This window comes from Salmo salar, chromosome ssa08 (genome assembly GCF_905237065.1).
Source record: "Salmo salar chromosome ssa08, Ssal_v3.1, whole genome shotgun sequence".
NCBI lineage: Eukaryota > Metazoa > Chordata > Actinopteri > Salmoniformes > Salmonidae > Salmo > Salmo salar.
Genome location: NC_059449.1, coordinates 647,617 through 663,915, shown reverse-complemented (window position 1 = coordinate 663,915; position 16,299 = coordinate 647,617). Strand labels below are relative to the sequence as shown.

The window sequence follows — 16,299 nt, the reverse complement described above, 5'->3', positions numbered from 1 at the left end:
CAAATTCATAAACAGCTATGGATGCAAGGATTGCTCATCCATGATATCAACATTATAGTTTTAACCTTGTTTTGTGGCTATATAGTACATTTTCTTTGTTTACAGAGTAAAACAAGCTTATATTTTGGGTTCTGATGGGGTATGATAGTTGGACTAAGCTCATCAGGCATAAGTTATATTCTTCGTGTGTGTACCATTCATTTAAAAAGTCCAAAAATGGATGTAGCAATTGCAAATTGCCCCTGTTTAATACATATAATGTCATACTTGGGCTTAGCTTGATTTAGTTTGCCCGGTACCATGGAACCAATGGAATAGTCACAAAAGTGCAAACTCTAAGCAAAATCACCTAAAATATATTGAACATATTTGACACGTACTTGGCAGTTAACGGACACTCTTCCTTTTCGTCTGCCTCTTTCTCACACCTCCTCCGTTCTCCAGGGAGTGATCCTGGTGCACGGTGCCCGGATTGGCTATTTTCAGGGGGACATCCGGCTCCTGATGGACGACCTGAAGACCCTGCAGCCCACAGTCTTCCCTGTGGTCCCCCGCCTGCTCAACCGCATGTTTGACAAGGTCAGATATACTGTAGACCCTGAGGGATGTTTTCAACAATCATATGACCATATCACTTAGCACCAGTAGCTGGATTTATTTGAATTGGACATGCACAAAAGACGAATACAAACATTTCTTAGAACAGTTGTACATGTGTATCGAAACCTTATTTAAAGCATGGGTGGGTGAGGGCAAAGGTTTGTAAACCAAGATGCTTCATCAACAATTTAAAGGCGTGTTGGACTGAATTCAACCACAAAGGTTTCAAATGGCTCAGTGGCCTAGATTGCTTTGGGGTTTGATATGTTGTTGAATACTCTCTTCTTTGGAGAAGGGGCGGTATGTTGCCCAGAGGTCAGACAGGCGGACCAGTAGCCGGACAGTCGCTGGTTCAGATCCTGGGCTGCTCAATGAAAGAGCAAGCTGAACTGTCAACCTATGGGCTGCTGCTTTACAGATTGCAGCTACCCATCCACTCCAGTCTTGCCCTTGACGGAGGCACAAGGTTGGGAGCAGGGCAAAAGACAAATCCTTTGCGAGATGGACAAATAAGATATTATTTTCTGTCTCTCCTTCATAGATCTTCGGACAGGCCAACTCGTCACTGAAGAGGTGGCTGCTGGTTTTTGCCTCCAGGAGGAAGCATACGGAGATGATGAATGGCGTGGTCAGGAAGGACAGCTTGTGGGACAAGCTCATCTTCCAAAAAGTCCAGGTACCCATGGATAGGAACCAGATGGTCGTGCTAGAAAGGACAATGTTGACTTTAATGTTGCGACTTACATGAGCTAAGTTTAGGTTTCGGGTTCTGGGTGAGGGTTAAGGTTAGGGTGTTTTTTAATTTAGTTAGGATTGTGGGTATTGTAAAGACTAGGGTTAATTGTAAAACATTAACCCTAGGTGGTAAGAAACTGCCACACATTAGCATTTTCCATCATGGCAAATTTGTATGAAGTATTATAATGCAACCCTTAACTGGGGGGGAAATGCACATGCAAAATTACACGTGGTCTGCGGTTGTGAGTCCTATTGGACGCACTGCCAAATTCTCTAAAACAACGTTGGATGCGGCTTATGGTAGAGAAATGAACATTAAATTCTCTGGCAACAGCTCTGGTGGACATTCCTGCACTCAGCATGTCAATTGCACACTCCCTCAAAACTGCATATTTTAGTGGCCTTTTTGTCCTCAGCACAAGGTGCACGTGTGTACTGATTATGCCGTTTCAATCAGCTTCTTGATATGCCACACCTGTCAGGTGGATGGATTATCTTGGCGAAGGAGAAATGCTCACTAACAGGGATGTAAACACATTTTTGCACACAACTTGAGAGAAGCTTTTTGTGTATGGAACATTTCTGGGATCTTTTATTTCAGCTCATGAAACATGGGACCAACACTTTACATGATACGTTTATTTTTTTCAGTCTGTTTTAAATGATATATTGATATTAAATGTAGAAATTAGATGACATGGGAACAACATTCCCACCACTTTTGTCAGTTATATTCTTGATCAGTGATGATTTTAGCATGTAAATCTTGGTCGGAATCTTTGGTGTGTGTGTGTGTGGTGGCTTTGCGTTCATGCATGACAAGGTTGAATCATGACGTCGGAGCTCTAGAAAGAGGCCAGTTATCCGGACTTGAAATTCCGAGCTCCCCCCCCCCAGACTTCCCCATTGTCATGAACTCACTGAAGTTTGATTTCCGAGTGTCCAGTTTTGAATGCAGCAGAAGTCCTGCTGGATTGACAGCATGGCCAATGTTCAATGTTTATCCTTTTAAGCTTGGAAAAGAGACGCTTAAACCCAGATCTGGACCACACACCCACTCCACTGAATAGCAGGTTAGTGATTGCTTTGCAATGCTTGCAGTTAGCCACTGAGTCCTCCTAACCCACTCATTGTTGAATTTGCGATTTTCCAATTTGTTGTGTAATGTTTACGGCCAATGAGCACCGATAGGTTTTATCTATAATTTCTCCTCCTATAACAAGGATTTAAATGGATTTTCCAGTAGATTGTCGACTTGATTTATGATGACTGCTAGTTAAGATTTTGAAACTTTTATGTTGACATGATCAGTCCAATCAAAGCTACGTTAAAATGTCAAATCACGTTATATTTATCTGTGGCTTATGACCTTGAGCCGCCATGGATGGGCACTTCTAATGTAACTCTATGGCAGCACCCAAGGGGCTTGAGCACTCCCCGTAGATATTGTGGTGACGTAGTGTCCCTATCAGTGAAAGAACACTGAGCCAATCATGTCGCAACTAGAGAACATTACCAATCCCTACACTCCATATTTTCCACTGGCTGCCCCACCACCACAGAAAGCACTGAGCAAGGCTGAAACACCTGCATTTTGGAGCTGCCTTACTCAAGAAAACAAAAGAGACCATATTTGTATGCGGCTTTATTAACTCAATGATTTAAACAATAATTATCTTTAAAAAGTTGTTTGCTAACATATGTGACATGTATTAATGTAAAACAGGCAACATTAAAAGAACTGGTGGGGCACAAAATGGGTCGCCACTGTTCTTGAAGGTTTAATAAACTCACTGGTTTGAGACCAGAATCAACCAAAAATGGCGCTGCTAATTATTTAAAAATGTAAATTCATAATCATTTCTACACACTTTCTACCTGGTTTTAAGTTCAGGCTGGAGTGTTTTTTTCAATTTACCAAAAATATATTTTTTAAAATTACTCAAGACACGCGACCCATTCAGAACCTCCCTCGACCCAAATTTGAGAGTCGCTGGTCTATTGTGTGAGGTACAACCATGGATGTCAATAACGTCTTTGCTCCTTTGTGTTCTCCAGAACAGTCTTGGGGGTCGTGTGAGGCTGATGATCACAGGAGCGGCCCCAGTTTCTCCAACCGTCCTGACATTCCTTCGTGCCGCACTTGGCTGCCAGGTGAGACTTCCCTTAATTGATTTACAAATTTAAATGACAGGTGAACAAAAGGATAAATTCTCTCTAGTCCATGCTTCCACCAATCCAATGCTTCTAAATGTGTGGGGAAGAGTGCACAAATGCCCCCTTTCCCAGAGAATTTGGATGCAGAGCCTGGTTGCATTCCAATTCCTTAACTTTCTAAAGAGGTGTGCACTCATTCACTCCCCCTCATGCATTTAAAAGCATTGGATTGGTACAAGCATAGCTGGAAGGAATTTACCCCATATCCAACACACTAGTCCTTTCCTTTTAAATCCTTTAGGGAGAGTTTACAGGCGCACTCTTCTGGAGAAAGGTAGATAATCAGAATGTAGCCCGTTTCATACCTTAGAAGTAGCTCCCTCTTTTGACTTTTTCTGTTATTTCAATAATGTTCTCTTTCTATCAGTCAAAACAATCACTTCATGCTTGGGAATCAACCTCCTACCCAACCAGCCTGCTGTGGTGCTGAAGATGGATAATACTAGCATCAGAAACACAAGTTACTCCATTACAGTGCTTTCAAATCAATGTCTGGTGCTTCTACTTGACAGTTTTACGAAGGCTATGGTCAGACTGAATGCACAGCCGGGTGTACCATGTCCGTGCCTGGGGACTGGACAGCAGGTAATGCACACATTCAAGCGTTACCGACACATTCAATTACTACCGCATACCACCACATGCTTAATCCAACAAACAACTCACACAAATGGCTCTACACCCTCTCTACACTCTGGTTCTACAATGAACAAGAACAGTTTTACTTCTGTCTTGTGTGGCTCACTGGAATCTTCATGAAACCTTATGAGACCACGTTGACATTATGAAAGAACAGACAAATAAAGTGTTACTGAAATGTGACAACGCATCTCTTTCTGCCCAGGTCATGTGGGGGCTCCACTGCCCTGCAACTATGTAAAGCTGGCGGACGTGACTGAGATGAACTACTTTGCTGCCAATGGGGAAGGAGAGGTGAGGTGTAAAGAACATTGGAAGTCCCACATTGGTTTCTTGCATGCCTTTGATTGGAACAGCCAGTCTCAAATTGCTCCCTGTCCCTCCCCCTTGGCCCTAACCAGTCGATGTTAGCATATCTGAAGGGTCTGAATGGGTATAAGCACTATAGTGGTAAAGCTTCCACCTTACTGATCTGCAAATATTGAAAGATAAGGGCCAAGCGCAGTGGTAGGGCTTTAATACATGCGGTAAAGAGTGTTTTGGTCGAACTCCAAACATATGTAAACACCATGGAAATGCCACACATGGGTCCCCCCTGGTGGGGATAGATCCAGAATTTCCTCATTGCCACCCATCAAAATTAGCCTATCAACTCCAATGCATGTTCATGTCATCACCAATCAACTGCATTACACTTAAAAACGACTTAAAATACCACCATCGATTTCTATATGGCTAGCTATGCTACTAGCTTATCCGGATTTATCCAAGACATACACTATTTATACAAAGTTATGTGGACACCCCTTCAAATGAGTGGATTCAGCTATTTCAGTCACACCCATTGCTGGCACGTGTATGAAATCGCGCACACAGCCATGCAATCTCCATAGCAAAACATTGGCAGTAAAATGGCCTTACTGAAGAGCTCAGTGACTTTCAACGTAGCACCGTCATAGGATGCTACCTTTCCAACAAGTCAGTTCGTAAAACTTCTGCCCTGCTAAAGCTCCCCCAGTCAACTGTAAGCGCTATTATTGTGAAGTGGAAATGTCTAGGGGCAACAACGGCCCATCCACGATGTGGTAGGCCACACAAGCTCACAGATTGGGACCGCGGTGTGCCGTAATGCGTAAAAATCATCTGTCCTCAGTTGCAACCCTCACGACCGTGTTCCAAGCTGCCTCCGGAAGCAACGTCAGCACAAGAACTGTTCGTCGGGAGCTTCATGAAATGGGTTTCCATGGCTGAGCAACCGCACACATGCCTAGGTCACAATGCAGAATGCCAAGCGTCGGCTGGAGTGGTGTAAAGCTCACTGCCATTGGACTCTGGCGCAGTGGAAACTCGATCTCTGGTGTGATGAATCACGCTTCACCATCTGGCAGTTTGAAGGACGAATTTGGGTTTGGCAAATGCCAGGAGAACGCTACCTGCCCAAATGCATTTGGTGGAGGAGGAATAATGGTCTGGGGTTGTTTTTCATGGTTCTGGCTATACCCCTTAGATCCAGTGAATGGACTTCTTAATGCTGCCGCATACAATGACGATTCTGTGCTTCCAACTTTGTAGCAACAGTTTGGGGAAGGGCCTTTCCTGTTTCAGCATGACAATGCCCCCGTGCACAAAGTGAGGTCCATACAGAAATGGTTTGTCAATTGGTGTGGAAGAACTTGACAAGCCTGCAAAGAGACCTGAACTAAACCCCATCAAACACTTTTGGGATGAATTGGTAGGCCGACTGCAACCAGGCTAATTGCCCAACATTAGTGCCTGACCTCACTAATGCTCTTGTGGCTGAATGGAAGCAAGTCCCTGCAGCAATGTTCCAACATCTAGTGGAAAGCCTTCCCAGAAGAGTGAAGGCTGTTATAGCATCAAAGAGGGGCTCAACTCCATATTAATGCCCATGATTTTGGAATGAGATGTTTGACGAACAGGTATCCATATACACTTGAAGTCAGAAGTTTACATACACTTAGGTTGGAGTCATTAACTTGTTTTCAACCACTCCATACATTTCTTGTCCTAACTGACTTGCCAAAACTATAGTTTGTTAACATCTACTTTGTGCATGACACAAGTAATCCAACAATTGTTTACAGACAGATTATTTCACTTATAATTCACCATCACAATTCCAGTGGGTCAGAAATGTACATGCACTAAGTTGACTGTGCCTTTAAACAGCTTGGAAAATTTCAGAAAATCTCATGGCTTTAGAAGCTTCTGATAGGCTAATTGACATAATTTGAGTTAATTGGAGGTGTACCTGTGGATGTATTTCAAGGCCTACCTTCAAACTCAGTGCCTCTTTGCTTGACATCATGGGAAAATCAAAAGAAATCAGCCAAGACTTCAGAATAAAATGGTAGACTGAAGGTACCGCATTCATCTGTAAAAACAATAGTAGGTAAGTATAAACCCCATGGGACCACGCAACCGACATACTACTCAGGAAGGAGATGCGTTCTGTGACCTAAGAGATGAAGGTGCTTTGGTGCAAAAAGTGCAAATCAATCCCAAAACAACAGCAAAGGACCTTGTGAAGATGCTGGAGGAAACGGGTACAAAAGCATCTATATCCACAGTAAAGCGAGTCCTATATCGACATAACCTGAGAGGCCGCTCAGCAAGGAAGAAGCCACTGCTCCAAAACCGCCATAAAGCCAGACTACGGTTTGCAACTGCACATGGGGACAAAGATTGTACTTTTTGGAGAAATGTCCTCTTGTCTGATGAAACAAAAATAGAGCTGTTTGGCCATAATGACCATCGTTATGTTTGGAGGAAAAAGGGGGAGGCTTGCAAGCCAAAGAACACCATCCCAACCATGAAGCACAGGGTTGGCAGCATCATGTTGTGGGGGTGCTTTGCTGCAGGAGGGACTGGTGCACCGCACAAAATAGATGGCATGATGAGGAAGCACAATTATGTGAATATATTAAAGCAACATCTCATGACATCAGTCAGGAAGTTAAACCTTGGTTGCAAATGGTTCTTCCAAATGGACAATGACCACAAGCATACTTCCAAAGTTGTGGCAAAATGGCTTAAGGGCAACAAAGTCAAGGTATTGGAGTGGCCATCACAAAGCCCTGACCTCAAACCTATAGAAAATGTGTGGGCAGAACTGGAAAAGCGTGTGCGAGCAAGGAGGCCAACAAACCTGACTCAGTTACACCAGCTCTGTCAGGAGGAATGGGCCAAAATTCAACTTATTGTGGGAAGCTTGTGGAACAATTTAAAGGCAATGCTACCAATTACTAATTGAGTGTATGTAAACTTCTGACCCAATGGGAATGTGAAAAGCTAGAGTAAATCATTCTCTCTACTATTATTCTGACATTTCACATTCTTAAAATAGTGGTGATCCTAACTGACCGAAGACAGGGAATTTTTACTAGGATTAAATGTCAGGAATTGTGAAACTGAGTTTAAATGTATTTGGTTATGGTGTATGTGAACTTCTGACTTCAACTGTACCTTTGGTCATGTGGTGTGTTTTCTAAACCCTATTGTACAACTTCTAAATATTATGCAACGAAAAGCGGCCAAATCAGATTTTAGTAACCACATTATGTGCCTGAACACATGAATCATGACGGATTTGACAAATATCCACTTTGTTCGAAGTTTTTTTTAATGAGTTCCAATGGCAGTGTCCTTGGTCTGCCTTCCATTGATCTCTTTAACGCATATATTGGGACCTACTGCAATACTGAGATGGGGTTTTTCCCTAGCTTGCTTTATTGGGATGGGGGTTTTCCCAGTTGAAAAAATGTTTTTTTCTTTAACCTTTTATTTAACTAGGTAAGTCAGTTAAGAACATTTCTTATTTACAATGACGGCCTACCCCACCCAAACCCGGACGACGCTGGGCCATTTGTGCATCGGCCTAAGGGACTCCCAATCACGGCCGGATGTGATACAGCCTGGAATCAAACCAAGGACTGAGATGCAGTGCCTTAGACCACTGCGCCACTCGGGAGCTTGCTTTGATACTTCACAATTTAACCTCTAGGGGGTGTGGGACGCTACCATCCAGTGACATTGCAGAGCGCCAAATTCAAAAACAGAAATACTCATTATAAAAATGTATGGAACATACACGTGTTATACATCGGTTTAAAGATTAACTTCTTGTTTATCCAACCACGGTGTCAGATTTCAAAAAGACTTTACGGCGAAAGCAAACCATGCGATTTATCTGAGAAGAGCGCCCAGCAGACAAATCATTAAACAGTAACCAGCCAAGTAGACGAGTAACAAATGTCAGAAATGGCTATTTTAAAATTAATCACTTACCTTTTGATGATCTTCATATGGTTACACTCACAAAACTCCCAGGTACCCAATAAATGTTTGTTTTGTTCGATCAAGTCCCTCTATATCCAAAACCTCCGTTTTGTTAGCGCGTTTTGTTCAGGAATCCACTGTCTCAAACAACATCCGGTGAAATTGCAGAGCGTGAAACAAAACAAATTCTCATAATAAACATACATAAAAGATAAATGTTATACACCAGCTTAAAGAAACTTCTTGCTAATCCAACCGCTGTGTCAGATTTCAAAAAGGCTTTACGGCGAAAGCAAACCATGCGATTATCTGAGAACAGCGCCCAGCAGACAAATCATTACAAACAGTTAGCAGCCAAGAAGAGGAGTAACAAAAGTCAGATATAGTGATAAAATTAATCACTTTGATCTTCATATGATTGCACTCCCAAGACTCCATGTTACACACTAAATGTTTGCTTTGTTCGATAATGTCCCTCTTTATATTCAAAAACCTCCGTTTTATTGTTTTTTTTTCTGTAATCCATTGTAACAAATCATACAACAAAAAATCTAAAAGTTCGTAGAAACATGTCAAACGATGTTTATAATCAATCCTCAGGTTGTTTTTGTCTAATAATTGATCATATTTCAACCGGACAATAGCTTCGTCAATAGTAAAGGAAAAACAAAGGCACGGTCACGCGCAGGACTCATGTCTGGAAATTTCCACTGTCCTCTCATTGAAAGTGGTGTTTCTCCCTAATTTTTCAGAATAAAAGCCTGAAACAATGCCTAAAGACTGGCCACATGTAGTGGAAGCCATAGGGATCGTGAACTGTGTCATAAGTCTTTGTATGGTGGATAGGCTTTCAATGGAAAAACGGGCATTTCAAAATAATAGCACTTCCTGAATGGATTTTCCTCAGGTCTTCGCCTGCCATATCAGTTCTGTTATACTCAGACATTATTTTAACAGTTTTGGAAACTTTAGTGTTGTCTATCCAAATCTACCAATTATATGCATATCCTAGCTTCTGGACCTGAGTAGCAGGCAGTTTACTTTGGGCATGCTTTTCATCCAAAATTCCAAATGCTGCCCCCTACCCTAGTGAGGTTAATCAATAGCCTTTGAGGAGGTGGGTGTGTAGCCTGGTCTCGTGTTTGTATTTGTGTATAAAATTCTGCTTCTTTGCAGGTGTGTGTAAAAGGACCAAATGTATTCAAGGGCTACCTGAATGACCCGGAGAAGACAAAGGAGGCCTTGGATCAGGATGGCTGGCTCCACACAGGAGACATTGGGAAGTGGCTGCCTGTAAGTACTGTCAACTCTACATTCAGCTACCTCTGTGTTTCCCAATTCTGGTCATTTTTTTAGGCTTGATGGTGACTTGATTAGTTGAATCAAGTGTGTTAGTGCTAGGGCAAAAACAAAAATGTGCACCCCTTTGGGTCCCCATGACCAAGATTGGGGAAACACTGAGCTAGCCTATAAGGCAGCGTATGGCAATTGTCCTCTGGTGGGGCTTGCACAGTGACAATTTTTGTGCCAGAACGCTCACCACACATGGGGTGGAGAGGTGAGGAGTGAAATATGCCAATTAGGAATAAGGGGGATGATTAGGAGACTGATGGAATGGGGCCAGGTTGGGAATTTAGCCATGACAACGGGGCTAACACCTGTACTCTTACGGTAATTCCAATGGGATTTTTAATGACCAGTGGGTCAGGACACCCATTTATCATCCCATCCGAAAGACGGCACACTATGCAGGGCAATGTCCCCTTCACTGCCCTGGGGCATTGGATCTCCTTAGTGCTCCAACACCACTGCCAGCAGCATCTGGTATCTCATCCAGGGATCGATCAGGACTGACCCTGCTTAGATGATGATGATGATATAAGTAGCAGGCAAAAGAGTAGATCAGCAGACACTGGCCCACCCCTGATATTGGGCCTCAATCTATAACTGACTAAGAGTGGGAAAGTAGTAATGGGGCTAAATCATCTGTAGTTGATCACTACTGAGTTAAGTTTGTTTACTGTACTTTCAGAATGGCATTCTGAAGATCGTGGACAGGAAGAAGCACATCTTCAAGCTGGCTCAAGGAGAGTACGTTGCCCCGGAGAAGGTCGAGAACATCTACATCCGGAGCGACCCAGTGGCCCAGATCTTTGTCCATGGCGATAGCTTGCAGGTGTGTGACAAACCAAATACTTTCTATTGAAGCACTTTGTTTGTGGTTGGGTATGTACGTGCGTAACGTTTGTTGTGGCTGTATTCACCATCTAACTGAAACTTGTTTGGGTTACACTTATGACTCATACATGTATAAGCCACTGCTTGTAAATGTTGATACATTTGTAAATTAGTATTAAATGCTTAAGACATTTTCAAACATTTACCTTTTTACAATTCATGTTTGGCACAGGCATGCCTGGTGGGCATTGTGGTGCCTGATCCAGACTTCTTACCAGGATGGGCAAAGAAGAAGGGCATCGAGGGTTCTTATTTGGAGATGTGCGCAAGCAAGGTTAGCTAGCTTCAATGGTATGGCAGATTTACCATCAACTAACAGTGTATTCAGTGGCTAATTTCCATAGTCCATGCTCTTAAAACCTGTTTGGGAAAGGCGTGCCGCTTAGCAGGACACCTCGACAACATCTGGTGAAATTGCAGAGCGACAAATTCCAATTAAATAATTAAATATTTAACTTTCATAAAATCACAAGTGTAATACATCAAAATAAATCTTAACTTCTTGTTAATCCAGCCACCGTGTCACATTTCAAAAAGGCTTTACGGCGAACGTAAACCATGCGATTATCTGAGGACAGCGCCCCGCATACAAATGCATGAAAAATATATTTCAACCAGGCAGGTGTGACACGAAAGTCAGAAATGGCGATATAAAAATTGTATGCATATGCTAGCTTCTGGGCCTGAGTAACAGGCAGTTTACTTGGGGCACGCTTTTCATCCGGACGTCAAAATACTGCCCCCTATCCCAAAGAAGTTTTAAACTTTCAAGTGTTGTCCTCAGAAAAATGTCACTGAAGCTTGAAGAGCCTCTACAGTAACTCATGGACCAAACACACCAAGACAGTCGTGAAGAGGGCACGACAACACCTTTTCCCCCTCAGGAGACTGAAAAGATTTAGCATGGGTCCCCAGATCCTGAAAGTTCTACAGCAGCCCCATCGAGAACATCCTGACCGATTGCATCACTGCCTGGTATGGCAACTGTTCGGCATCCGACCGTAAGGCGCTACAGAGTGTAGTGCGTACGGCCCAGTACATCACTGGGGCCAAGCTTCCTGCCATCCAGGACCTATATACTAGGCGGTGTCAGAGGAAGGCCCAACAAATTGTCAGACTCCAATCACCCAAGTCATACTGTTCTCTCTGCTACCGCACGGCAAGTGATACCGGAGCGCCAAGTCTAGGTCCTCAGACTCCTTAACAGCTTCTACCCCCAAGCCATAAGACTGCTAAACAATTCATCAAATGGCCGCACGGACTATTTACATTGACCCCCCCCCTTTACACCGCTGCTACTCGCTGTTTATTATCTATGCATAATCACTTTACCCCAACCTACATGTACAAATTACCTTGACTAACCTGTATCCCTGCACATTGACTCGGTACCGGTAACCCCTGTATACAGTATAGCCTCTTTATTGTTACTTTTTATTTTATTTCTTTAGTTTATGTAGTAAATATTTTAACTCTATTTCTTGAACTGCATTGTTGGTTAAGGGCTAGTAAGTAAGCGTTTCACGGTATGGTCTACACCTGTTGTATTCTGCGCATGTGACAAACACAACTTGATTTGGAGTGTAAAGCCTTAGAATAAAGCAATGTATTGGGCATGCTAGCGTGGATATCGGAACAAGGCCAATCTCATCTCAAACACTCATCACAGTTTTTGTTTGTACTGAAAATGTGACTGCTGACATGCACATTTTTGGGGGGGATTGTATTAATAGACTAATGAACAAAATACTGCAAGATAGTTTTAGTGAACTATCCCTTTTAAGTACAGCGATTAACATGAATTGTCTGCACTGCCTTGTCTAAAGTGCCTGTCTTTCCAGGAGTTGAAAAATGCCATTCTGGAGGACATTCTGAGACTGGGGAAAGAAGGGGGGCTGAAGTCTTTTGAGCAGGTAAGGCATCCTTCCTAATGCTCCACACACTCCTTAGGCACCATTTAGACAAGATAACACTCACAAGCGATGTTGGTGCCAAAATGTGCATGATTATAATGCTGCCTCTAGCCCAGAGTACTCTTGGATAAAAAAAAAAAAACTACATTTGCATCTCAATGGGACTCGGCTTGTTAAATAAAAGCTAAATGCATAATAAGTGGAATAATGAATAACATGCTCTCTGTCCCGTGCAGGTGAGAGAGATCTCGCTGCACACAGAGATGTTCTCCGTCCAGAACGGCCTCCTGACGCCCACGCTCAAGGCCAAGAGGACCGACCTCCGCAATCACTTCCGAGAGCAGATTGACCTGCTCTATGCGACGATCAAGATGTGAACCCCCCGGTAGAGGGGAAAGGGAAGCAGAGGGTGACGATCATCTGGAAACCATAGCCCTCTCCACTTGAATGTAATGCTCCTCGGATGTGATGATTGACAATGGTTGTGCCCTCCCTTGTCTACTGTGACAAAGTGTCTTTGGTCCCCTTGTGCTGTAGAAGAGATGGTGAGAGAGGGAGGGAGACGGTTATGTTAGAGGCCTAGACCGGGATTCATACAAATGCAGGTAGACCCGTGCACTGCCATTAGACTTTTAAAGGCAAATTGGTTTTTTTTTTTCTTCCCCCAGACGTTTACGGCAAATGTGATCATGTCAGCACAATCACTTTCAGAAGTAAATTGCAGTGCACAGGTTGTTTATCTACATTTGTTTATATCTAGGCCGGAGTGAAAGGGGGAGATTCATGCCTTACTGTCCATGTGTCAACCATTCCTGTCAGCCATTTCAAGTGCCGATGAGTCGTCTGTTTGGAGTTTCTCGACCATCTCACGGTCGGTAATCCCTCAATTGTGGCAGTTTCAATTAACTCATTTTTACTAATCATCTCTAAGTTCTGACAAACTTTAGTTTTATATTTTTGTTATGTTAAGACCATACCCATGCAGATGTTTCAGTATCACCCTACTGCCTTGTTCAACTTGAGATACAGTAGCTATTTCTAGCAGTCTATTTAATGTTTGTCTCTTTTAATTTAATGTGATATTTAATATCATTGATGAATGTTACTCTAGTGTCTGTAGAAGGAAAAATATCACGAGAGGACATGAATGGGTCATGGTTGATACAGTAGAAGTGCCATGTTTTCTTTATTTTCTCTGCATTCCATTGTTTTCAACGTTGTACTGTCAGAAGGCCTAGTCTAAACCTTTCTGAACAGTGGCAGATCTATTTTACACACAAGACAAGTAGGAAGACGTCCATTCAGAAAGGTGTTATGATCTTCTGAACCGCTAATGGTACAAAAGCCTGGCAAAGGAAACAAGCCTCCCACACGTCAGGGATAAAAGACTAGGTTGTGTGTTTTTCGTTCTGGTATTGCACATGCAAAGTGCCACCGACGTTTCTGCTCTTACAAACATTTATTCCGTAAGTGTCCTTAAAACTACAGTGGCCTCAATGTGCCAAAATGCACACGCTGGTACCTGTCCTGTCGGCCAATTGGAACCTGGGTCGTATTCCGAAGGCAACAATCAGGAGCCAGCTGCCCAATTCCGACTCTCTCCCTGAAATGTGCACTCATTCACATAAAATGAATAATTGGGTGTAAGACATGATGCAAAGTCTCTCTGGCTAGCCCATGCTTACACAAATCCAATGCGTTTAAATGTTTTCAAACGGAGGTGGTAAAACTGATCTTTGTCCAATTGGACTGCACACTCCACATCCATTTCAAGATGTTTGCTCCCATTTGATGCCTAATGAAGGATACCCTGGAGAAGGATCAGGTTAAGCTGGTTTAGACCAGCACCAAGCCATGACTCACTGGCCCCTTGCAAGCTTGCTTTTTTTGGACAAAAATAGTGATTGTGTTAGGCCTAACCAACCATTTACCTCTATATAAGGAACCACATTTATAGACATTTCAGTCTCCTTTGCGATCTAACAAAAAGGGTCCTTTTTGTGAATTCAGGTTATTTAACAATGAATTAAGTGCTCATGATGCACATTGACCTGTTTGTTAACATTGTTCTGTACCTGATTGGGTTTATCTGCTTGGATCACGTTATCGAGACACCGTCACAGATGGCCAAGACTAGGAACTTGAGCTCTCCTTAAATCGACTTCGGTTTCGATGTGTTTTGTACAGGAGTAAGAATCATACCTTTTTCATTTACTTGACTGTACCAAATAAACACTTGTTTGTCCCTGCACTCTCTGATTCCTTGTTCTTTTTTTGTATACGGACATTCTTTGTGTTGTACGCAATACGATGAAACTGTTGATTTCAGTCATCACAAACGTTAAACTTCATTTTATAAAATGCATGGTTTTATTTAGATTCGTGTTAGCAGATGCTTCTACAAAAGCTACTCTTCCTGGGGTCCACAAAACACATGACAAGTAACACTGATAGACAAGGACAGTCACACATAAGAAATACAATATACAACTAAATGTTGTCGCCTCAGTCCCCACCGTTCCATGAGATGTTTAATCCATTTCCTAAAGGTAATTTTACTGTTTGCTTGAGTGTTTGGAGTTCCATGCGATCATGGCTCTGTATAATACTATGCGTTACCGTGAATTCGTTTTGGACTTGGGGACTGTGAAGAGACCCCTGGTGGCATGTCTTGTGGGATATGCATGGGTCTCTGAGCTGAATGTTATTTGATTATGTAGACAATCTGGAATTTTCATTGCAGTAATATCTCTCATGAAAACTAGAAGAGAAGCCGTTAATCTATCATGAACCCTCAACCAGGATGGACTGGCGTGTTAGTTCTATATGTGCTGCTCTGTGTTGAGCCAGCTGCAACTTTGCTAGGTCTTTCTTTGTCGCACTTGACCACATTACCGGACACACAGTAATCAAGGTGGGACAAGACCAGAGCCTTAACAACCAGTACAGTTGATTTTTGTATAAAAACAACTCAGAACATATTTTTATAACAGACATACCCCTTCCCCATCTTCACAACTTTGTGAATATGACTTGATCATGATAATTGACCATCCTGTCATACCTAGGAGTTCGCTTCCTCAACTTGCTCAGTGGTCACACCCTTTATGCACAACTCCAGTTGAGGTTTAGGTCTTAGGTTCTGAACCAAATAAAATGCTTTAGTTGTATGTATTTAAGACCAGTCTATTACCCATTCTGATACTAACTCTTTATTTAGAATGTCAGTGAGCTCCCTGGCTTTGGGTGCTGACATGTTAAGTGTGGAATCATCCGCATACATAGTCATTCTAGCTTCGTGGCAAATCATTTGTAAAACTAGAGAAGCGTAACGGCCCAAGGCAACTGCCTTGAATACTGGGTTCTATTGGATAAATGACTCTCCAACCATGTGATCGCAGGTGACGTAAAGTCATAGCAAGTGAGTTTCTTCAATAACAATTTATGATCAATAAGAAAGGCTGAACTGAAATCTAACAATACAGCTCCAACTATCTTATCCATTTATTTTAACCAATCATCTTTAATTTGAGTAAGTGCAGTACAGGTTGAGTGCCCTATATCTGAAATTCAGAAGTTAACTTCTTTGAAAAATGATATAGTTTGGCTCAGTTGGTAGAGCATGGCACTTGCAATGCCAGGGTTGTGGGTTCGA

The 16,299-nt window shown here is 42.6% G+C and overlaps 1 protein-coding gene across 5 annotated transcripts in view; it reads left to right on the top strand.

Moving 5' to 3' along the window:
• Positions 1–14,895, top strand: part of LOC106610003 (long-chain-fatty-acid--CoA ligase 1) — a 54,618-nt gene extending 39,723 nt beyond the window's left edge. For all 5 annotated transcript variants that reach the window (XM_014209094.2, XM_045722635.1, XM_014209095.2 and 2 more), the window contains 10 exons: positions 445–579; positions 1,142–1,276; positions 3,397–3,492; positions 4,068–4,140; positions 4,400–4,488; positions 9,670–9,786; positions 10,526–10,669; positions 10,904–11,005; positions 12,573–12,644; positions 12,881–14,895. In XM_014209094.2, coding sequence (XP_014064569.2) covers positions 445–579; positions 1,142–1,276; positions 3,397–3,492; positions 4,068–4,140; positions 4,400–4,488; positions 9,670–9,786; positions 10,526–10,669; positions 10,904–11,005; positions 12,573–12,644; positions 12,881–13,021 — 1,104 coding nt within the window. In that variant the 3' untranslated portion in view covers positions 13,022–14,895. The remainder of the gene's footprint in view (positions 1–444; positions 580–1,141; positions 1,277–3,396; positions 3,493–4,067; positions 4,141–4,399; positions 4,489–9,669; positions 9,787–10,525; positions 10,670–10,903; positions 11,006–12,572; positions 12,645–12,880) is intronic.
• Positions 14,896–16,299: the final 1,404 nt, after the last annotated feature.